This window comes from Callospermophilus lateralis, chromosome 5 (assembly GCF_048772815.1).
Source record: "Callospermophilus lateralis isolate mCalLat2 chromosome 5, mCalLat2.hap1, whole genome shotgun sequence".
NCBI classification, from domain to species: Eukaryota; Metazoa; Chordata; class Mammalia; order Rodentia; family Sciuridae; genus Callospermophilus; species Callospermophilus lateralis.
Window position 1 is genome coordinate 14535834 of NC_135309.1, and position 24100 is coordinate 14559933.

The following is a 24100-nucleotide window of genomic DNA, read 5'->3' on the forward strand; positions in this document are numbered from 1 at the left end:
TGGTAGAACGCTCGCCTAGCACACGTGAGGCACTGGGTTCAAACCTCAGCACCACATAGAAATGAAATAAAGATATCGTGTCCATCTACAACTAAAAAATAAAAACTAATAGAGCTGCCAAATTAGTAAACTACTGAGACGCCTGCCACTGAACACAGCCTTGCTATTCTCTGACCAGGGTTGAGCCCCTCGATTTCTTCAGCCCTGTGTCTGAGGCTAAGGCAGGCACTGCCATGCCGGCTGATATTTGAGCCCCATGCATGCTGACCGTCTCTCTGCACAGAGCCATCAGCTTTTGAACTCACAGGGTCCCCAGTTTAAACATCTTCGGTTTCTCCAGTGCCTCGCCCACGGTGCTCCCAACGGTTACTGAATGATGAAGAAAAGTGCTTACCATCTCTTCAGGTGCCTCAAACTATGCGGCAGGGATTATACCTCCAACCTAAGTTTACACAACAAAAGCATTTTTTAAAAAGGCACTTTCTAGAGAAAAAAGAGCTTAGAAAAATGAGCTTTATAAGCACTGAAGCCAGATTCTATAGAAAGCAGAAAAATAATTTATTCCAAAAGATGGCAGAAGTAAGAAACTCATCCTGAAGGTACAGCTTGGTGTCAATCTGCTGGGACAGCTCTCCCCCCTGAGTACGCTCTCCTCCTCACTGCCCTGCGGGAGCCGCACATATCCTGCCGCAGTGCTGTGTGCAGGCAGGAGCTCTCCGCATCTGCAGATGCCAGGCGAGAGGAGCTTTCCCAGGAGAAGAGCACAGGCAACCAGCTCAGTTGGTAGGCACTTCGTTCATCAGAGTGTAAAAAGGTGAAGGAGAAAATACTGCACTGCAGGGCAGGGCTTCAGGGGTGTTGAGAAGGGGCACAGATGCCCAGAGAGGCGAGTCCAAGAAGGCGATCTGGGTGTGGAGGTGATCCGCAGCTAGGAGGCATTCTCCTCACCACCTGCAAAACACAATTGTTCCAGTAACTGGTCCCCAACCTTCCTCCGGAGAGCAAAACCAACGTCAAGAAAGTTAATCAGGCAAATGCTTTAAAACAGGCAGGTGCTCAAAAAGTCCTTCAACAGAGCAGGCGCAATCACCATGCAAGTGTGGGCAGGTTTTGCAGGGCTGGGGTAAAGCTCCTATTACCAAGGACACTGCTCAACTGTCACAGTGCACAGTAAGTCTGACCATGTTACACAGAAAGCAGGAAGCATGAAGCCAAGACCAACAGTACTGGGGTCCAATGGGTTCTCCAGGGTCGCAAGCGCCAGAGTGCCTGTGTTCTCCCCGCCCCTCTCATAGATCCAAAGCTCTCCTCCAGTGGCCACTCCCCAGAAACAGGCTCCATGTCCTGTCCTCAAGACTCCAGGTGGCTTTCCAGGTTGCTCCCTATTCTGATTACCACAAGCAAGCATAGGAGAAAAATGAGTCTCTTTTTCTAGTATGGTAACTGCAATACCACCCTTGCAAAGCTGGAAAATACATAAAGAACGCATCTTCACAGAGTCAACTGCCTACAGTGCTTACACAACGCCTCCATAGAAAGTCTCTGTTGGGCGGGGCTGTAGCTCAGTGCTGGAGCGCTTGCCAGCATGCGGGAAGCCCTTGGTTTGTCCCCAGCACTGCAAAGAAAAGTCTGTTCTGATGTCTATATAAATAAAGCCCCTTGCCAGGTGCAGTGGCACATATCTATAATCCCAGCAGCCGGGAGGCTGAGACAGGAAGATTGCGAGTTCCAAGCCAGCCTCAGCAAAAGCAAGGCACTAAGCAACTCAGTGAGACTCTGTCTCTAAATAAAATACAAAATAGGGCTGGGGATGCAGCTAGTGGGCAAGTGCCCATGAGTTTAATCCCCAGTACCACCCCCCAAAAAAATAAATAAAAAATAAAGCCACTATGCTACTTTTGAAATTAAAAAGGCAATAAAGAAACAAAAATTTAATCATTGCTGCTGCCTTTTTTTGGGTACTGAGGACTGAACCTAGTAACTTGGGAAGCCAAGGAAGGAGGATCACAAGTTTGAGACCACTTGGGCAACTTAGTGATGTGTCTCAAAAAAAAAAAAAAAAAGAGGTGGGAATGGAGATATGGCTCAGTAATAGAATAGAGCCTCACTGGGTTCAATCCCTAGTACTGCCAGAGACAGAAAGAGAACAGAAAGAAGAAATCAAGCTGGCTATGGCACACAATGTGCCTAAGTGTGAAAACTGTGGGGGCAGAGTGCTCATGGGTGTGAGTGGCAGAAATGCTTGTTGAATTCGTTCAACACACAGTCATCAGGAAGGTCTGACAAGGCTGACAGTCACAGACAAGCAGCAACACCTGATGGGCTTAGATCTTCCAACTAGTGAAACCCACAGAGAACCCACGGTGCAGCGTGGTGAACATAGAACCCAAGTTGCCCAGGACTATAGGACTATAAATTGCCCTTCTGGAGCAAGCTAGCTGGAGTCCCACTAAGGTAGGACACGTGGACAAAGCACATTCAACCCACTGTTAATAGAGGAGCTGGGGTGTGGCTCAGTGGTGGGGCGAAGAAAAAATAATGACTAGAAGCTTTTTTACAATGCACTAGGAAAAGGACACCAGGCCAAGGAGTGGCAATGACCAGGAAATGACCAGGGTGATGTGGCTTTTGTGGTCTGAAGGCCTCAGAAAACCTGTTGCTCTAATAATCTTTCTGTGTTCCCCTCTCTGGGCCAGCAGAACAGGCCCTGGGTGAGCCCTGGTGCAGGCAGAATGCAAGCTCCCCCGGGAAACCTCGAGTAGGGAACCCCGAATAGGGAACGCATCGCTGTGTGCGACTTCCCATGAAGAGCATACTGACAGACTTCCTCAGTGCTGAGGCCATTTGTGACAAAAGACAATCACAAGGGAAAACACAGGCCCTCACTTCTGGGAAACCTCACACAATGGGTTAAGTGCCACTCGATCTTACAATACCAGTTTGAAATCAATGCGAGCATTGTGCTCAAAAGCACTATCTTACGGTTTGATTTTTGGAGTTAGTGAAGGACACACAGAATCTCCTGTCCTATGACATAGCTGTTTGGGGTGTGGCTGGAGAACGCAAACAAAGGGTTCACATTCTCATCTCAAAAGCGAGGGACTAGCTATGTGAACATCAGATAAAACTGAAAGACAAGAGGACCATCATGACCAGATCTAAGAAACCTGTTCAGCCCATCCAATGGTCGACTGAGGCCAGAGGACTCCACCACTAAGCCACACCCTAGCCCTTTCACTTTATTTATTAACTTGGTATTGGGGACTGACCCCAAGGGTGCTTTACCACTGAGCTATATGCCAGCCCTTCTTATTTTTTGAGACAAGGTCTCACTAATTGTCCAGGCTGGCCTTGAACTTGTGATCCTCCTGCCTTAGTCTCCAGAGTTGCTGAGATTACAGGCATGTGCCACCACACTCGGTGTGAATGTATTTCTTAAAAGATACGTATGTTAGATTTAATTTTAATTTTTTCCTTTTAGATAAATTTGCAAAAGAAGTCCTTGTGTACGATGGTGTGTAAAGTGTGTCTTACAGGTGACAATAAGAGAAAAGAAAACCACAGTACACAGATTTACCAGTCCAAGGCCATGGGCTCAAAACTGAAGAGCTGAATACATTTAGGGATCAAAGCAAGCACTCTGAAACCAGGTGGCCCCGAAAGAAGTGTGAGGATTTGGGGTGCACACACTAAGAAAACACCAGAAGCACCGAGGCGGCGAGCGGAGGCGAGAGCTCGAGGGGTGCCCACAGGAGTGGTTCCTAATCTCTTTCTGAGGTTGGTGTAGGACTTGGAAGCAGGAAGGCTAAGTAAAACTAACTAGGTCAAAAACACAAAAATGGTCACATCGACCCTTGGTCACAGCCGGAAGCAGTGAGAAGAAAGGACATGAAGGTGGTTTCAGGGCAGACAGGAAGGCCTTGCCGGCCAAGCCAGAGCGCTGGACGAACTAACAGATTAGACATTCCTATCACTTGTGGCTCACAGGACCTTTGGTGACCCTGACAAAAACTGTTTACTGAGATTTTACACTGCATTTCTAAGGGCATGTGGCACTAAAATCAGGGACCCCACGTTAAAAAAGCAATAACAACCCCTGGCTGTTCAGGGAGAAGTGCAGCAAGTTTCTGGGGCAAGCAGTGACATGTCTCAGGCAGCGCTCCACTGGCAGGACCGGTGGGCTACTCTGAGGCAGTATTTCAGAGACAGGGAGACCAGGTGAGGGCCACTGTTGTGGTTCCCAGATGCACTGATCTGGGTCAGAATATAGGGTGGCTGGGGGAGTGGGTAGCAGATCAGAAGCATGACAAGAGCGGCTGTCCCTGTGCAAGAGGCGAAAGGAGTAACGGGACAGGTCCATCCCCGAGTGACAGAGGGAAACGAAGAATGGCAGATTATCTGCTAGAGAGGATTGAGTACCAGAAGACTGGAGCCATGAGACACCCTGCACCCTTCAGCACGCCCCAGGCGTGGCTCAAGTTCCACCTCCCAACACATCGCTTGCCCTTCGGCGCCCATGGCCTTCTCTGAAACCTTTGCTCAGTATCACACCTCAGTGCACCCAAACATTTTTGGAATGCACAGAAAAACAGCTCCCACAGGGTAGAGGCCTTGCTACCATCACCCTCTATTCCTCTCTCATTCTAGGCTTTAGGGTAAAGCCTCTGCCCTGTAGGATCATGGTACAGCATAAAACAGTGTGTGGTAGCCCAGCTAACTTCCAGGACACTGGATCTGAACCACAAGGCTGAAGGAGGTATACAGCGTGAGGCTGCAACTTGACAACAGTCACAATCGTGACTCTTTACTGGGATTGAACCCAGGGCACTCAAACACTGAGCCACATTCCCAGCCCTTTTTGATATTTTATTTAGAGACAGAGTCTTGCTAAGTTGCTGGGGGCCTCGCTGAGGGGTCCAGGAGGAGCAGACAAGGCTGGCGGTGGGCGGAGGTGCAGCGAACACTGCTCTCCTGAGGACTGAGCCACACTTCCAGCCCAGAAACAGAGTGCATAGTTCGGACGGCCTCACCAATGACTGCGCTCAGCTCGGCACACAGGAAGGAAAACCATGACAAGCAACCCAAGTAGCAAAAAGTCAGTCAGGTGCTTCACAGGATGTGGTTCAGATTGACTCAGGTTCAACTGCGTGGAAGTCTTCTTGGGCTGGGGAGCAGCTCAGCAATAGAGACCTGTGTCTAGCATGTACAAGGCCCTGGGTCCAATCTCAGCACCAAACCAAAACCCAAACCAAAATATTCTAAAGCTTCCCTGATTGACCCTCATTTTTCTCTGAGAATATTATGTCTGGCTCACACCTACTTTCTAAACCTGGTCCCTTAGAGAAATCGTGTACCAAATCAAATCCCTCCTCATACTTATAAGTATCAACATCTCAAATCTAGTTTCTGTACTGTATCATCTTCCTGTTATGAAAAAGTTCAAAGTTCAAAAGGTGAATAGAGTGCAATCTTTTGATTTTTTTTTTTAGTTGTCAATGAACCTTTATTTTATTTATTGATACGCGGTGCCGAGAATTGAATCCAGTGCCTCACACATGCTAGACAAGCACTCTACCACTGAGCCACAATCTTTTGATTTTTACCACCAAGATAAGTAAGGGTCCATCTTCAGAGTTCTATCTGTTTTAATGCTAAGCAGAGATAGAGCTTTTTTTTTTTTTCCTTTTTTCTTTTATTGAGATGGGGTCTGTGTTGCCCAGGTTGGTCTCAAACTCCTGGGCTCAGAGGATTTGCCTGCCTCAGCCTCCGTGAGTAGCCGAGACTAAAGGTATGTGCCCCCATGAGATTAGACTTCTTGATGTGATGATAACTCTGAAGTCCTAGAACTATGGAAATGTTGTGAAAAGTGTCCAGTGAAGAAGAGGTATGATTCCATGCCCATCATATGGGACCTGAGGATGTGCTCTCGTGCTTCCTGGGACTTTGCTCTTAAAGAAATGACCTTCAATGCAAGGTTTCAAGCAGCCTGCACACATGTGTGGACCAGAGTGCAAATGCTAGGTGTGTGCCTGTCAATCAGCTTACCAGGTGCAGAGACAGAAAACACACAGATGGAACCTCTTTAGATCTACCCACACAGGGTTATTCGGTATCAAAGGGTCCAATTCTCTTATTGGATAGGAAGCAAACGAAGCCTGCCATTCCCAGCTTTGAACCCCAACCAACAACCTCACCTAACATTTGCTATAGTTCAAAAGAATGGCTGACCAGGTACGGTGACGCACACCTGTAATCCCGGCAACCTGGGAGGTGGATGGCAAGTTCAAGGCCAGCCTGGACAATTTAGTGAGACCCTGTCTCAAAAAATGGCTGGGGATGTGGCTCAGTGGCAGAATGTCTGTGGGTTCAGTCACCAGTACTACACAGACACACACAAAGGATGCGTTGAAGATAGGGCAGGTAGGGGAAAAAAACACGAGTTAAATAAAATCATAAAAAAGGGGCTGAGGATGCAGCATACTGACAGGGTGCCCTGCTTACAATCCTGAGCACTACAAAGAAAGAAAAAGAAACCAAAATTCCTTTTTGGCAAAGGTAAAACTAAGTGGGGAGAAAAGGCTGACTACCTGCCTCTCACTCTGGGAAATAGGCACTACCCTAACTGGCGGTGGGAACGCAAGGACCCCTGTGGGAGGGAAGGCAGCAATCTCCAGAAAGACAGCAGGTAGGTGCCTGAATCCCAGAGACTCCATTTTCAAGCAATCTCCCTAAAGGTCACAGCAAAACTACAAAAAAAACATATGCAAAAGATGGTACTGTGGCTTTATCAACAATAGCAAAACTGGACACAGCCTCTGACACTATTTTATACACAAGCGCGTGCACACAGACACACTTGCACATTTTTCTCCATGGTCCCTGGCTCACAATCCCCGCCCCCAGGTAGGCTTAGAAACCAGAATCTCTCTGCCCTAAGGGGGCACAGGAAACTCTGATCACCCCAGTCTTGGAGTTGGCCACAAAGAGATCCTCCAACCTGCCCCATCTGTTGGCAGGTCACAGACCCTGCACTCCAGAGAGTCCCACCCAACACCCTAGAGGGCAGGAGGCTGCAGAGAGGCCAGAATCTGGGCCTCTTAGGGCTTTCCCGCCCGGTCTGCTGGTGTTAGATGTGCAAGGAGGTCTCCATAAACACCCAGAACAGGGCTTGGTGAGAGTGGAGGCTGCTGAAGCAGCAGACCCTGCACCACGTGCTTCGCCCTATGCAAAGAACGCATCTGGATCCTCTATAAAAGCAGCAGGTGTGCTTCTTGGAGTTCTGTGAGCCACTCATCCAACCTGAGAGGTTATGGGAACCCCAACTATGGCCAGTGGGTCAAAAGCACAGGTGAAACAAAGTGGGGTTGGCAACTGGCATCGAAAGCCCGGAGCAGCCTTGGAGACCAAGCCCTCAACCTGTGGGATCTGACACCATCTCTAGGCGGACAGTGTCAGAGCTGAACTGGATTAAAGCTGGAATGCCTGCTTGCTTGGTGTGTGGAGAACCCCTCGCCCCCAACATCTGGTGTCAGAGTGATCTGTGTTGAGAGGAGAACAGGAGAAAGCAAGTCTGAGTCACAGCTGGCTTTCCCGTCTGTATCCTCAGACAATGGCAAGGACATCAATGGCTGCAGGAGATGAGGAAGGTGTCTGCATGTCAGTAAGCAACTACCTCTAGCACATGTTATTGGTGAATAAAACAAGGTATGGAATAGTACAATCTTTTCTATAACAGCTGTGCATGTGTGTGTGTGTGTGTGTGTGTGTGTGTATAGAATCTTGGTAAAATGAAACACTGGAAGACAAACTTTTATGAATATATCTTGTTCATGATTTCAACTGGAATTATGTTTTATTTTGTTTTGGGCACTGGTAATTCAACCTAGGGCACTCTGCCACTGGCTATTTTGACACAGGGCCTCACTAAGTTGCTGAGGCTAGTCTCAAAATTGCAATCCTCCTGCCTCAGTCTCCTGAATCGATGGGATTAAAAGTGTGTGTCACCATGCCCAGCAATGGCCGAGGGATCTTGATGTTACCAGAAAGTGTGGAAACAAAAACTGATATCAAAATGGCAATAGCCGGGGCTGGGGTTGTGACTCAGCAGAAGAGTGCTCGCTAGCACGTGTGAGGCCCTGGGTTTGATCCTCAGCATCACATAAAAATAAATAAAACAAAGGTATTGTGTCTAACTGCAACTAAAAAATAATTTTTTTTTTTTTAAATGGCATAGCTGCCGGGCAGGGACGCACACACCTGTAATTCCAGCAGCTCTGGAGGCTGAGGCAGGAGGATCACAAGTTCAAAGTAGCCTCAGCAAAAGCAAGGCGCTAAGCAACTTGGTGAATGTCCAAGTTCAATCCCTGGTATTCCCCTACCCGCCCCCCGAAATCTGTTGCCTCAATCTAAGACCAGGGGATTCTCCTGAGAATGGCCCAAGTTCTAAATGTACTTCTGCTCTTCAGGTCACTCTGCTTTCAGCAGCCGGCTCCTGCACAGTGTTAAACTGGCCAAAAGAGACTGAGAAGCCGTTGAGGCCACCTCCAGCCACCCCACAGCAATACTACTGTGAAAGGTCCAGAGCAAAGTTACCTGGAAGATTGGGTGCTGTGGAGCCATGTCCCTCCTCAAGGCCAGTGGTACCTCAGATACCAGATGGTTTCATTCTTCAACTGTGGTCCAAAGAGAGGGTTGAGCTGGGCCAGAATTGCAATCAGCCAACTGAAAAAAAATGACGGAGAAGAACAGAATGTGGTGAAATCATGTTGGAGCAGGAGCATTTTCATTTAGGATATCAGAAGCACGTTAGTAGAACTTAAATCTGTTTTGCTTGGACCGAATCTTCAATACACACTGTGTTCATGGGAGCAAGTCTGACAACAAAACATTTCCCAAATAGCCAAGCTTTGACTTCAGCCCGCCAGCTTCCATTAGACCAGAACACACCCCGCTTCTCTAGCCATACCACTAAGACACGTAAGAGCACCAGTGGAGCTGGACCAAATGGGCATTTAGCTTCTGCTGCTTGGTTCAGAATCTAAACAGCAAGGCATGCCCTTGTACTCCAGACCAACACGGAAGAAGAACAATGGTAAAGGTGAAAGATAGCAGTTATCTTTTAAATGTGCTTATATTATTCAGAAAGTTCTGAATAAATGGTTTTGTACCTACTAGAGTAATTCATATGCCCAATGATATTTGAGTATTTCTGAGCTAAGACCAAAGCAAAGAGCAAGAAGAGAAATAGTAAGCAAATGTCTGGCCACTCAAGTCATTCCATGGTCAACATTCTACGCAAATATTTAATGAACACGTACTAGGTTCCAGGCCCCAGAAGTACAATGGAGAAGAAAAAAACGTCACTATCTTCATAGAGCTTACATAAGGCCAGGCAATAAATACCATAAAGAAAATAAAGCAAGGAGAAGTAGAAAATGGCTGAGGGTACCGTACTTTGACAGGGCGGTCAGGAAGGGCAGTAACCAGAAAGAAACAGAGCACATGCTGCCGTTAGCTCCTATTCACAACACAAGCGTCAACCAGAACTTCTCCATAGCAGGTGGGGGGACTGCAGGCCCAGCTTCCGCCTACTGCCATACAGTGACACCCCATGCTCCCCTCCCCACAGAGACCCAGAGCGTGCTTTCTGAGGAGCAGGAGAGATGCTGCAGTGGACTACTGAACTTTCAGGACCCTAAGCTCCCCTGTGCGAAGAGAACTAGCCAAACCCAACCAGGCAGTCATCAGGTGGGCCCTCTCCTCCTGGGTGCTGTCATCCTGGGATTCTTCCAAGGGATCAGAAGGTGGACTTGAGCACCAGGAAGGGAGGGCAGGGCACTGGCCAGAGTACAGGAGCAGTGGTGCCCCAGACCAGGCACTGCCCTCCCTGTCCCACGAAGGTAGTTCTGACACAGGAAACATAATACTTGAGGAAATCAGGCCAAAACAGATACCGCAAGCCGACTCACTTTATAAACAAAAGTTAATTCAGATGCAACTCTGATCCATCCTTAGAACGAGGGTATTAACACAAACACAAGACAGGATGGTAGTGGGTTCACCCTCCACCTGCCATCAGAGAGGAGGCCCCCCACAGACACGCTGGAGCGCTGGGCCACAGTCACCACTGACAGTGCAGAGCTCAGAGTGATGGAAAATTCCACCCAACCCAGGATTTCCCCAAGTCCAGCAGCCAATATGAGCTGCTGCAGAAGCAGCTGACCACGTTTCATAAGAGGCTGAGACAATGGCCAGTGCTCGGAAATACTACATAAAAAAGGACGTCGGAACCTAAACCAGCCTGTCTCCTTTCATCACCAAGAACATACAGTATGGAAGAAAGTGTGTGCCTCCTGTGTTTGGGGGGCCATTCTTGGGAGTGGTGGCTCCCAACCCTGGCTGGCTGCACAGCACAGCATCCTGGAGCTTCCCAGATGTGCTGTGGCCACCCCACCCCCCACCTTCCATTTTATCCTAACACTACCCGGGAGAGAAAGGCCAAGTGTCTGCTTTGGTCACAATGCTAATTAGGTAGTAGCAGGTCTTAGAGCAGAAACCAGGCCAGCTGGGTGTTCCCACTATAGAAACCGACCTTTTGATATCTTAACTGACAGCATCTCAGAAGGCAAGAGCTTAGCCAGAACCCTGCTAGAGAGCCCATCTGCTGGATGTCAAGTCCACCACTCCCTTTGGCACGCGGTAGGAATAGAGCGCGGAGGACAGAAGGAAGGCTACTCGCTGCAGTATTCAGGTGCTGGGGGTCAAACACAGGGGCATTCACCACCAAGTCACATCCCCAGCCCTTTTTACTTTTTATTTTCAGAAAGAGCCTTGAGCTGCCCAACCTGGCCAGGAACATGCCATCCTCCTGTCTCAGCCTCCAGAGTCACTGGGGTCATAGGCGTGTGCCACCATACCCAGACATAAACTTTCTGAATTTGGTTTTACACTTTTTTTTCTTTTTGAGATGGAGTCTCACTGTGTTGCCCAGGCTGGCCTTGAACTCCTAGACTCAAGTGCCCTAGCCTCCAAGTACTCACTATTTTTAATGTTTCAAGTCAAGCAAAAAACAAAGGACAACAATAACAACCCACTTTAAGAGCAAAACCAACAAAGCACAGTTCAAGAAAATTCCTCGGGAAGCAGGCCAGCTAGCTCATTTGAAACTGCACAGAGGAATTTCCGCTGGAGCCAGCTGAGCTCCGTGCCCGCTTGCCACTGCCTCCTGATGCCAGAAATGCCTGAAAAGAGCAGGCACACGGCGTGCTGCAGGAGAAGAGCCCACTGCGCGCCGATGGCGGGCCACATTCAGAGAGGGACTGGACATGCCCTTCCCTGCACCCCAGCTGTCCAAGTCTTCCTCACCCGAGGGCCAGCCCTAAGCCCAACCAGAATCTTCAGGCTCCCCAGACAGCCATGGGCAGTGGACACTTCAGAGGACGGCAGGGCTGCAATGGATCAGGGATGAAGGATGAGGAAACAAGTCCAGAGGGCCTATCACCCCACAGGGATCAGTGCGAGAGCTGGAAGGGGTGCCCAGGCCCCCGACTCCACTACACCAGCTGCCTCCATGAGGCACTCGGAGGAGTCCAACCCCCAGTCGAGGCTACCTCATTTCCCAGCCACTCCACACCACATCCTGCACTGGACTGGGTGGACAGGTCAGCCTGAGAAACCAAGAGCCACACATAAGAGACAATGGTGGCAGTAAGGGCCTAGACAGAGAGAAGCCTGGGCACTTTTGACTGACAAACACTGCCCTGCAGCCCAGGCTGGGCCGAGCTCCTGGTTCTCAGAATTCTCCAGTGTCATCTGCGCCCTCGCCACAGCGGGGCTCTATTCGGCCCTCACCATCCTGCTGTGCTCTCTGGTCCACAGTCAGATGCTGGAACAGGGAACAAAGGCACAGGTTACTTCCTGGTGATAGTGACACACAGATGGAGTGACCCGACTTTGTCCAGCTTCCCTGTTGGCATGGGGAAGTCTGCAAGCACCACTCTACTGATGGACCCTCTGTCCCTACAGCCAGGGCGGGAGAGGAGTGACCTCTGCCGGTGAGCTCCCAGAGACAGCAGAAACGCGGGTAAGAGACCTGCCCTGGCTCCATTAAGGTGGCCTCTATCAAGTTATCTGATTTATGACACCAGTACTTTCAAGGGCAGCAAGGTTGGGACTCGGTATTGGGGTGCATTTTAAGTCTAGCTGTGCCAACAGCCAGAGTGGCTCCAGGCAGATGATCTCACAATCCCACACCTGGTTCCCTGTTGGTAAAATACAAGTGACAATTCTGCCGAGGTGCTGAGAATTTCAGAGCTAACACCAGTGCTGTGTGCAGTGACTAAGGAGCAGACCTTCACCTTCCTCTGTGGGCAGCTCAAAACATAATCAAGCCGCACAGGGCACTGCCCACTCCTCACCTCAGGAGTTTCCCATTCGGCTCCCACCTCCTCTGCCGCGCTGGTAGGAGGCTCCCCCCAGGTTCCCACCCCCGCTGTACACACCCCCCGTAAAGCCCTGGATAGTGAGCACGACCTATAACTTCCAATGATTAGAACGGGTCACGCCACACGGTGGGATTTAAGAAAGGGAGATGACCCTGCATGGACCTGACCAGACCTGGTGAGTCCCTCAGGACAGGGCCCCGCCTGCCTGCACCTGCACGGCGTGTCTCGGACCTCCTGCCTCAACTCCAAGTGCACCTTGCAATACCAGCTCAGGAGTCCTTCTTTCTCCTTGAAGCCAGTGTGATGTTCAGCTCAGCGTTCTACAGTGAAGAGAGTCGAGAGACTGGGCAGGAGCAGGCTGGTGGGCCAGGGAGTGGGCTTGGGGACATTCGGTGAAGTCTGCCTAGGCTCAGGCCCCCGACACGGTCGTTCTTTGATCTGGTGGCCTCGCCCAGCAAGACATGGAAACCAGATGGCCTATGCACTTGGCAGCCCTCCTGCTTGCACAAGCACAAGGACCTCCATAACGCAGCAGGGCCATGGGCCACCTGCCTCCTGTCTAGCAGCTCCACACCAACTCGGGTCTGGCCAAACCCACGAAGCCCCCTGCTCTCTGCAGACTCTGTGGTCCAAATCCCTTCCAAGGTGTCGTTCCATGGGCAGGCTCCCTGTGTACCATGAGCAGTTTCCTTTTGCCTTACAGTTCCTCTTTTACCCCTGTTAATGCTTCTTTATGTTAAACCTGCCCTGCTGAACCCACTGTGCAGACTATCTCCTCACAGGACCCAGACTGCTACAGGAAGACAAGGATTTGACAGAGGAGATCCTGATACTAGCTTTGAAGACGGAGGGGCCCCCGTAGCCAGGACCTCCAGGATCTGACAGTGACCCCAACCATCAGCCATCAAGGAAGCAGAGACCTCAGCTCCAGGAACTGGCAAAGCCACAAGAGCTTGAGAGAGAACGGCAGGCTCCGGAGGAGAAAGCCTGCAGTGCCTTCCCTACTGTACACAGCGCTACCTGGGCCGCGGCCCCTTACGACCGGGAAATGCCCTGTTTTTGCCAGTTCTAAATTGGAAGCACCCTCTTTTTCTTCCCTCCATACTCAAGGCTCACTTCCCATCCCAGGCCTTCCCGCTCAAAATGTGTCGCAACCCTCTTTTTTCTTTTTGCCTGGAGACAGGACAGGGTCTTTCTATGCTGCCAGCTCACGATGATCTCAAACTCACAGGCACTCATCTTACCTCAGTCTCTCTAGTAGCTGGGACTATAGGGATGTGACTATAGGTATGTGACAGCAGGACCAAAGGGGTACATCACTATGTGCAGCTTGTGGGAATCCTCTTATCTGTCAGATTATAAAGGAAAAGACCAGGGCTGGGGATGTGGCTGAAGCGGAAGCGCGCTCGCCTGGCATGCGTGCGGCCCGGGTTCGATCCTCAGCACCACACACAAAGATGTTGTGTCCGCCGAAAACTAAAAAATAAATATTAAAAAGTTTTCTCTCTCTCTCTCTCTCTTAAAAAAAAATAAATAAAAAATAAAATAAATAAAATAAAGGAAAAGACCACAAAATCAGACTAAGAATAAACTTTTCCATGGCGGGTCCTTAGCAGGCTGGGCTAGGTACCTTGCACTCCCTTCCCCTGGAGACAAGCATCTCTAATATATCCCTGAGAGAAAAACGATTAAAAGCAATCCTCAGACTGAAAAACTAAGTGGAGGCAAGCACCCGTGAGTGGGGGGACAGGTTCTGTCCCTGTCGCAAGAGCACATACCCACCGGGGGAGCTGTGTGTTGAGACCTCAGAGGACATGGCAAAGAGCGGAGAACGCAGGACCCACCTGGAGCAGCCCAATAAAAGCTTTACACACCACTCCCCACGAAGCAGGAACCCCAACGGGTTACTTCTTGAATTAAGGATAAATCAGACTTTAGAGAAATTAACTACCTCAAGTCTAAGGATCAAGAAATACGAAGGAAGCCTCTGAGAACTGGCCACCATACAGTTTGCAAGTCAAATTCATACTAATAGGATGGTCTAAACAAACCATAAACCAAGAATTTCATTAATCTTAATTTTTTGTGTTGGGGAGGTTCTAGGGATTGAACCCAAAAGCACCACCACTAAACTACATCCCTAGCCTTTTTATCTTTTCTTCTGAGGAGGGGTCTCACTAAGTTACTGAGGCTGGCCTTGAAACTGTGATCCTCCTACCCCAGCCTCTAGACTCCCCAGAACTACAGGCATGCACCACCATATCTGGCAAGAATTTATTAATCTTGATTTAGTCGTGGCTTCTCCTGGCAGAAGCAACATAAATCCTCTGTGGAGAAGCTTGCCTTCACACCAGACTCCAGGAAACCATCCACATGAAACTACACATAAATATGACTAAACACACACCAAAACAAAACACCGAAGACATTACCACAACAGCCAAGAGCAAAGAGACTCGCGAGGACTTTAGATGATAACGTTGTCAGACCTGAACTGTGCTGTTCCTGTTTTTGGTGTGGAACTTGGACAGGGCCTTGCGTGTGCTGAGTGCGCTCCGTGGAGGCCATGTTAGGGTTGGCCTGTTTTTTCTTTGCCTGGTACTGGCGACTGAACTGAGTTACATCCCCAAACACCCCTCCCCCTTTTTTAAAATTTCGAGACAGGGTGTCACTACATTGCAGAGGCTGTCCTTGAACTTTGTAATATTCCTGTCTTAGGCTCTGAACAGCCAGATTACAGCTCTGCCCAGCATAGCCCTACTATGTTTTAAGAAATAAGACAAACCTAAAAATGTGCAGTGAGCAGGAATAAAGGAAGCCAAGCAAGACTTTTAAAGCAGCAAAATGAAATTACATAGAAATGACAAATATCTGAAAATTTAAAAATGAAAGGTACAGGTGTGGTGGCACCTGCCTGGCGGCTCAGGAGCTTCAGACAGGAAGATCACAGTTCAAGGCCAGCCTCAGCAATTTAGCAAGGCCCTAGGCAACTCAGTGAGACCCTGTCTCAAAATAAAAAAATAAAAAGGGCTGGGAAGGGGTCACTGGTTAAGTACACCTGGCTGCCTGGCTTCAATCCACAGTACAGAAAACAAAAGTCCAAGTGAAGTTCCGGTCCGGTGTGACGGAGGAGAACCATATCTGATTCTCCTATAGGTAGCTATTATAGATTCCAGACAAAATGTCAAAAGCCACTGTGTGATGGTGTCCAAACGCAGGCGGAAGGCTGGAGGTGGCCCTGTGGCCGAGAGCTTGCCGAGGGTGCACCAGGCCCTGAGTGATCCCCAGCACCCAGACCGCACAAGAAAGGCAGGTAGAAACCACAGAGGATTTGGCCCCTGAAACAAGGCAACCACTGACCCCTGACACAACATTTCCCCTGAGGACACCACGTAGTGGATGTGGATGTGAGCAGAAAACTGCACTGTGATGGGCCTGAGGAGTCCGAAGACGAAGCTCAGAGCTGCCAGAGGGCACACCAAAGGGGGATTAAAAAAAAAAAAAAAGAGGGAGCCACAAAGAGGAGTCCTAACGTCTTTGTGTGAGTTTCCCTTAAATCCTGGCCGACCCCTGACCCACAAGAACCCCCCTGGTGGAAAACATACTGTCCAGGCCCGGATGAGAGGGGCTCTCAGCTGCTGCCCACCGCAGGGAGAGGCAATGAGGGGCCTGGACACCTCAGCCAGAGCAATTAACAAGAGATTAGCAATTTAGCAAGGCCCTAGGCAACTGCAACCCCAGAAGGGCCAGCCTCAGCTGAGCCCTCACCCGAAGCCAAGGGTGAAACTGAACACACCTGTCCCAGCAGAGGACGAAAGCAAGCGCCCTCGAGCTCCAAGGGACAGCTAGCCAGGACTGCTTCTGAAACAAAACCCAAACCTATTTCAGAGGAAGAGAGTGGAATAAAGGGTATTTATCATCTACAATATCTAGAACTCAATGAAAACACAGACATGCAAAACAATAAATAAAACAAACAAACAAAAAAACCAGGAACAAAAAATCTGACCAAGAGTAAAAAAAAAGGAACCCTCAGAGACTGATTCCCAGATGTCCCAGATGCTAGAGATGAAAGGCCAGGACTTCAAAGCAGCCATTATAAATACATTTTAAGACAAAAAAAAAAAAGGTCAAAGAGGGAACAGATAGGAAGTATCAGAAGGTAAATTAAACATATAAAAGAGCAACTGGAAATTCTAAACTCAAATGCATAACTATCTGAGCTGAAAACCATTTCTGCAGGGGCTGACCAGCAGATTATCAGGGACAGGGGTCAGTGAGCCAGGGACAGAGGAGCAGAAGCCACGCAAAATAAAGGAATGCGGGGAACACTGATGTAGTGGAAGCACATGGGCTTGGGCATAGCTCAGTGGCACGCGCTAGCCTAGCATGTGGCATGCGAAATGCCCAGGGTTCCATCCCCAGTAAGCAAGCGTGCCTCACACAGAAAAAAATAAGAGAACAAAATCAAGCAGTCCAAAATACACACAATTGGAATCTTGGAAGAGAAAATATATACAGAAAAAAGAACAGAGGAAATTTACTCCGAAAGATTCCCAAATTTGGTGGTAGACATTAATTCTAATCAAAATAAATCCAAAGAAGTACTCCTGTATCTATGCATAGGATCATCAAACTGTTACAAACTGAAGATGAAAGAGAAAATCTTAGTGTAGTGGTGTGTGCCTATAACCCCAGTGACCCAGGAGGCTGAGGCAAGAGGATCACAAGTTTGAAGCTAGCCTCTGCAATTTAGCAAGACCCTGACTCAAAATGAAAAATAAATAAAGGACTAAGGACACAACTCAGTGATAGAGGAGCCCTGGGTTCAATCCCTGGTACAGCATACAAAAAAACAAAACATAACCAACTATTCAAATCACAACTGAGTTTCTAAGAGAAACAATAGAAGCCAAAAGGCAACCGAACAGCATCTTTAAAGTGCCTATAAAAAGAACTGGCACTGTGCCTGCCTCACAAGCACGACACCCCGGGTTCCATCCGAGGATCAGGGGAAAAAGAACTCTCCAGCATCACCAAAAATAAATAAAGCTAAAATCCAAAAAAAGTAGCTGGGCACAGTGGCACTCACCTGTGTCCTGCCTGCTGGGGAAACTGGGGTAGGAGGATGGCTTCAGCCCAGGCTAGGTAATACAGTAAGATCCTACCACTACATAAGTGAAAAAAATAATTTTATAAGAAATATGAGTTGGGCATGGTGGCCAATGCCTGTAATCCCAGGGACTCGGGAGGCTGAGGCAGGAAGATCACAAATTCAAGCCTCACCTCAGCAACTTAGTAAGGCCCCCATCTCAAAAGCAAAAATTAAATAAAGACTAGGGACGTGGGCCTGGGTTCAATTCCAAACACTGCAAATTTTGAAAAAGGAAAGAAAAGAAAACCTGTGCTATATAAAGAGCATCCCAAACCCCCCAGCCCTGGCCCGCACTAAGAAACAAACCCAAGTGGATCCAGGTGCAGTGGCGCACTCTGCGATCCCAGCAGCTCGGGAGGCACAAACAAGTTCTGTGTTTTGGAATCAGACCTCAAACAAGAACAGACCAGCAAGGGAAAAAATGCCACAGACAGAAGGCGATTAAAGCCTAAGAGTACATTTCAAAACACAACTCTGGAGGAAAGTCGGTTTCTTTGGTTGTGTCTGAGTTCAAAAGACGCACTTTGGGGAACAGTTCCTACACTGCCTCCCCTCATGCTGGAACCTAAGTCCTAATAAAGCCTCTTGCAGATAGTTTTTTAAATATATATATATTTTCAAGAAAACACACTATTAGTGCCCAAAAGCGAAGCTTTCTTTTGAATTTCAAGGTTTTTTATTTCATTATACAATCTCATTAATTTGTGGATACAGTATGTGAAATAGTCAGGGTCTGAACTTCATATCTTTCAGGCAGGTGTCTTGCTTAATAGGGTACACCATCTGCTTTCAAAGAAACAAAGGAGAAAAGCAGTTTCATAAAGGTAATATCACCCAGGTCATCTCTCCATGAAACAGTGTCTAGAAGCATTTATGCAGTAACGCTTGCCAGCCATGGTGGTGCTGCCTGGGCGGGGGCGCTGAGGAGCTAGGGATGTGGCCCAGTGGGAAAGCACCTTAGGTTCAATCCCCGGTATGTCAACAACAATAATAAAATATAAAAGGGGGTGGGCAGCTGGGGAGAGCTCAGCAGTATAGCACCTGGGTTCAATTCCCAGTACCACATACAATCAAAACCAACCCCACTATGAACTACCTCTACAACACAGCAATGGCAGTTCCGAGTCACTGTCAAGACAACGTGCACCAGCACGTGGGGACAAAGGAAGAAATGAACTAATCTAGACAGCAAGAGACAGGAGCACACTGACAGTCCTTAACTGAATCTCCAGGACCCCAGGTTAAATCACTTCCCACCAAGTCCAGTTACTCATTTTACACTTGAAAATGAAAATAGGAGGCATGAGACTGCTGGAAAGGTTCTTTTGTCTTAAAGAGAACATCATGAAAGGCAGCCACCTTTCAAAGACCATGGAGAACCGGAAGCCACAACCTGCTAGGCCTGTTTTGATTCACTCCAGACTCACTCCTCAGAAAGTCGTCTTCTCTCCTCTGAGACATTGTCACCAGCCTCGCTGCTCATGCTACAGAGCTCTTCAAGCTATAAAAACAGAGGCCTTGTAGGTGCCGTGGCACACGCCTATAATCCCACCAGCTCAGGAGGCTGAGGCAGGAGGATCGCGAGTTCAAAGTCAGCCTCAGCAACAGCGAGGCACTTGGCAACTCAGTGAGACTCTGTCTCTAAATAAAACACAAAATAGGGCTGGGATGTGGCTCAGTGGTCGAGTGCCCCTGAGTTGAATCCCAGGAACCAAAAAAGAAAAAAAGGGGGCAAGGGAGTGAATCACTAGTTCTAAACTCTGAAAAGAAATTCCTAAAAAGATGACTTTCATGGTACGTGATATCTACCTCAATTAAAAGAAGAAATACTGTGTCCTTTGAGTACTCTGAAGCAGTCACTCTCTCCAGGAACTCATTAAATCCACGTTTTTAACCTGAGACTGGACTCACTCACATTCTCAGGGAGGGAGAAATGTAGAGGAGACTTGGAAACAGCTCATGCAGCTCTGCCATTTCTGGGTCTTCAAGAGAATAAAGAATGGCACTACACATATACGTGGCAAGAAAAGAGATGACCTTACATATCCCCAAATGGTCTTCACTCAATCATTTATGTAAATTATAAACTATTCCATAGATATGAATTATTACACTTTGAATACAGTTTACAATGAAATTAGAAAATCACCCTCACTCTTCTCGAAGGTAAGTCTAGTTCGACCTTTGTTCATGAAACAAGTCATAATAAGACAGTTCATCAGACTCACAGTGAGTTATGGAAGTGAAATGAGTAGATCTAAACAAATCACAATGCTAAAGTATCAAGAAGTATGATGATAATTTCCAATTAATTAAAAGCTTCACCCTGTGCCAATCACACTGAACTTTTATTCCCAAGAGAACAGCATCTGCACAGCTCTCACATGATACAGTGAGCACCTGAAAGAGTGGTGTTTTCAATTTGAGGACACACAAGGGTTAAGCTCCCATAAAACAAAATGTGTAATCACACACATTACAAATACAAAAATAATCGCTCATTATTTTAGGAAAAAACAATATACTTACAAGAGATAGCAGCAAACTGAACAGGTCACCAACATGGTGATGATGACTCTAAAAACAAAGCACAACAAAGGCAAATGTTATCAGATCACCAGTGAACCAGGGACACAGTGACGCTGTAAGTCCCCTCCCGACATGGTCAAGCTGCCACTGATTGTGCACCAAGAAAGTGGATCTGTATCTGCTTGAATATCCAGTAGACTAAAGTGTGCCCAGGATACACCTGGTCCAATCCACATCCATCTGCAACGGAACAGAAAAATCTGTAGTGACAGTTAGTTTTGACAGCCCAGTCACTACCAGATTTGGTACTATTCTCTGCAATAAATTAATGCAGTACTTTTAAAACTATGCTCTCTAATACTGACTCTTCCCATCTTTACTCATGTCTAAAAAGTTAAACTTGGGCTGGGCATAGTGGTGTACACCTATAATCCTTTGAGACTCAGGAGGCTGAGGCAGGAAGATCACAGTGAGGCCAGCCTCAGCAAATCAGTGAAGTCCTAAGCAACTCAGTGAAACTCTGTCACAAAATAAAAAATAAAAAGTGCTGGAGATGTAGCTCAGTGGTAAAGCACCCCTGGGTTCAATCCCCAGGACCAAAAAAAAAAAAGCTGAATTTCAATTTTTCTAAAACAGAACTCATAATATCCTCTTTCATCTCTTTTTCAAAAGTTCCTCTTATAGATCTCCTACTCCCCAGAGGGCCAGAGGTGTAGCTCAGTGGTAAACTGCATGCTTAGCATGAGTGAGGCCCTGGGTTCAATCCCCAGCACCAAAAATCCAAAATAAACAAACAAACAAACAAAAACACTTCCTCCTTCCCGGAAGCAGTTGTGCCATTTCCACCTATCTGATCCGCCCACCCCTCAATTCACCATTCTTTGCTCATGCCCGCTCTGCACCCTTGCTCACCTAATGCAGGGACTGGTAACCTTGAAGCATCTCTCCCCTGACAGGCTTGCTCTTTTCCAACCACACTGTCAGCAGCTGGCCAGGATGCTAGGGCAGCATATGGCTCAAATTCGAAGCTCCCTTCCCTCACTTCCATGCCACCCACACCATTGCTTAGACTCACCTGTCTGAACTATTCCTTTCATCACATCCCTCTCTAGTCCCACATCACCCACAGGAATGGCTTCCAAAGAGGGATCGCCACATCCCAGGAAGCAAGTAAGACTGTCCCCTGGAACTTGGAAAGCAAGTATCAGAACTCCTGTTTATAATTATTCCTAAACCATCCTTCAGAAGTTGTGTGATTACACCTGTAATCCCAGCTACTTGGGAGGCTGAGGCAAGAGGATTATAAATCTGAGGCCAGCCTGGGCAACTTGGTAAGACCCTATCTCAAAGTAAAAAGGGCTGGGGATGTATTTCAGGGGTAGCGTACCCCTGAGTTCAAAACACCCAGTACCACAAAATTAAATAAATAATACACTGTTTCATATAAAGCTCCCTCATTAAAACGTCAGCTTCATATGTGCTTTCTAAGAACTGCATGAAGAGTCTTTAGAGGTGAAGAGTCACACTGGCTGCAATTTTGTTTCAAATGGCTGGGCAATTTTTATACACACAAGTATTCATAAACAAAGCGAAAATTGGTATGTTAGTTATTTAATCTAGGTGATAGTATGTGGTCCTTATTGTCATTGTCACTCCTTCCACTTTTCAATGTCTGAAATGTTGATGGAAAAACCGGAGCTGGCTGAACTCCTGCAGGCTAACTCCTCTGCCTCCCTGCAGAGCCAATGTGGAAAGAAAAAAAAAAAAAAAAGCTTTTAGAGAATCTGTTGATTTTCAAAAAAAAAAAAAAAAAGGGGGGGGGGTCATGAAGACCAGGAAAGGCAGGAAAGCTGGCACAGACTTATTTTATCTCACTATTCCACTGCAGGAAAGAGTGGAAAGGGCTTGCCTCGGGCTAGCCTCCCTGCCTCCCAGCCTCCTTCCCTCACCCGGACTCTAAACTCACAACCACCCAACAGTCCACATTGCAGTGCTCCAGGGTCTCTCAGGAAAGAGGATATAATATCAGAGTCCTTTGCCTTTCTCCCTTCTTACACAGTTCTTTTACTTATCTTCTTAATGAAGACTTCAATCTCTTAAATCAGAAATGCTTTTTCTGTATTAAAAACAATCCATGAAGCAGCTCAGCTCCTTCGCATATTAAAAAAACAAAATCTGATTTGCAATCTTTTCCAGAGGTAAAGGGGAACTAGTACTAATTCAGTACTAATGTTTCCATTTTACCATGAGGAAATAGGAATTTGGAAAAGTTAACTCAACTGTCCAAGGTCAGAGGTCATCCACCCAGGGGCAGTTCTCAAGTGTAATCCTGCAACTCCTGGAGACCTTGTCTCAACACCTGCTCAATCCTACCAAGAGCAGGAAATATAAGAACTGTGGTGAAGGCATGAATGTACCCATATATCACCAGCAGATGAAATACCAGAACCTTCATGCTAGGCTAGAAACTGAATAGAAACAGGAGGAGTCTCAATACCCAGCCCCAGCCCAAGAGACCACTCTTCTAAATAAAATAAAAAATTTAAAAATCTATGCCAACCACTCTGCTATGGAGGTATGACCCTATATAATTGCTTTATGGGGAAGAGGGTCATGATGCTTGCAAATGATGGAAATTCATCTACCATGTTTCCTTAAAAAAAAAAAAAAAAAAGAATGGTTTATTTTTAGGGTAACAGAAGGAACAGATATAAAATCAAGCCTATCCCAGACAGCAAAGGAGGTCCAGGAAGTAATAAATTTCTTTTCCTTGAATCAAGGCTACCTAACTACCACATTTACTGCGTGCCTACTGTGCATGCAAGAGGCTGTGAAACCAGGCCACAAGAAGCCAGTTTCAAGAACTGAAGCAAGAGATAGTATTTCTGACAAACTGTGACTTTAGTCCAAGTTTCCCTCCTGCATTGTCTTGAGCTAAGAAAAAATAATTAAAAAAAAAAAAGAGGAAGCAGAAAGGAGCGTCCTAGAGTTTCTTGGCCGTTGAGGCTCTGTATCACACCACCATCGAAAAGCTCGACACACTGGTCTGAGATTGAAAAACGCAGCACGCGTGTTGGCCAATCCTTCTCAGCAGGCGACGCTCAGGGCACCGGGGCGCCTCGGGGAAGGTGTGACGCAGGGCCGCCCACGACACCCGGGACGACACCCCTGGCTCCCGGGAGCGCAACTCCGAGGGCCAGGCCTGGCGCCCCGGTGCAGGGCCCGGGCCGTCGTCGAGCGCGCCCGCAGGAGGCGGGAGGGCAGACGCTGATTCATTTATTTGACCCTCTCTTCAGGGTTTCGGAGCCAGGCCTCCGGTGGGCGCCGGCGGGCGAGCGTCGGCGGGGAGGACGCTAGTCTCCAGACTCGGGGCGCCGCGCGGAAGAAGCCCCCGATTCCCGGCCTGGGGCCGCCCTCGGCGCCGCGGCGCGGCCGCACTTACCCGCGGTTGGGGCCCTTGGGGATGAACCAGGGCACCAGGAGGCCCACGAAGCCCCAGAACACGCTCATGACGATCAGCGGCACCGTGAGGCCGTGGTATGCCATGGTGGCCGCGCGCCGCCCGCCCTGCCCAGCCGGCCCGCCGCTCGCCCTACCCGGAAGTGTCAACAGCCGGCCGCGTGACCGCACGCAAGCCCCGCCCGCCCACGTGACCCGCTTCCCGACTCCGCCCCCCGGCCCAGAGCCCCGCCCTAACCCGCCTGTCAGAGCTGCAGATCCTTAGAGGCAGGGAAAGCGCCAGCCTCCTGGGACGCAGCAAAGTTTTCTAGTTAAGAACTTTAAGAACTTAACTTTTAGGCAGAGGGTTGTTATTTACAGATTTACCTTCTTCTTTTTTTTCTATTTTTTTTTTTTTAGTTGTCAACGGACCTTTATTTTTATTTATATGGGGTGCTCAGAATCGAACCCAGGGCCTCTTACATACAATGCAAGTGCTCTACCACTGAGCCCCAGCCCCAGCCCCATCTACGTA

General features: G+C 48.1%; 1 protein-coding gene across 1 annotated transcript; it reads right to left on the bottom strand.

Moving 5' to 3' along the window:
- Positions 1-534: 534 nt before the first annotated feature.
- Positions 535-23740, bottom strand: Atp6v0e1 (ATPase H+ transporting V0 subunit e1). Its single transcript, XM_076855669.2, has 4 exons — positions 23570-23740; positions 20128-20175; positions 8593-8721; positions 535-951 (listed from the first exon to the last, which is right to left on the bottom strand). The coding sequence occupies exons 1-3, from the start codon at positions 23671-23673 to the stop codon at positions 8628-8630; spliced, it is 246 nt and encodes an 81-aa protein (XP_076711784.1). The 5' UTR covers positions 23674-23740; the 3' UTR covers positions 535-951; positions 8593-8627.
- Between the last annotated feature and the right edge of the window lie 360 nt (positions 23741-24100).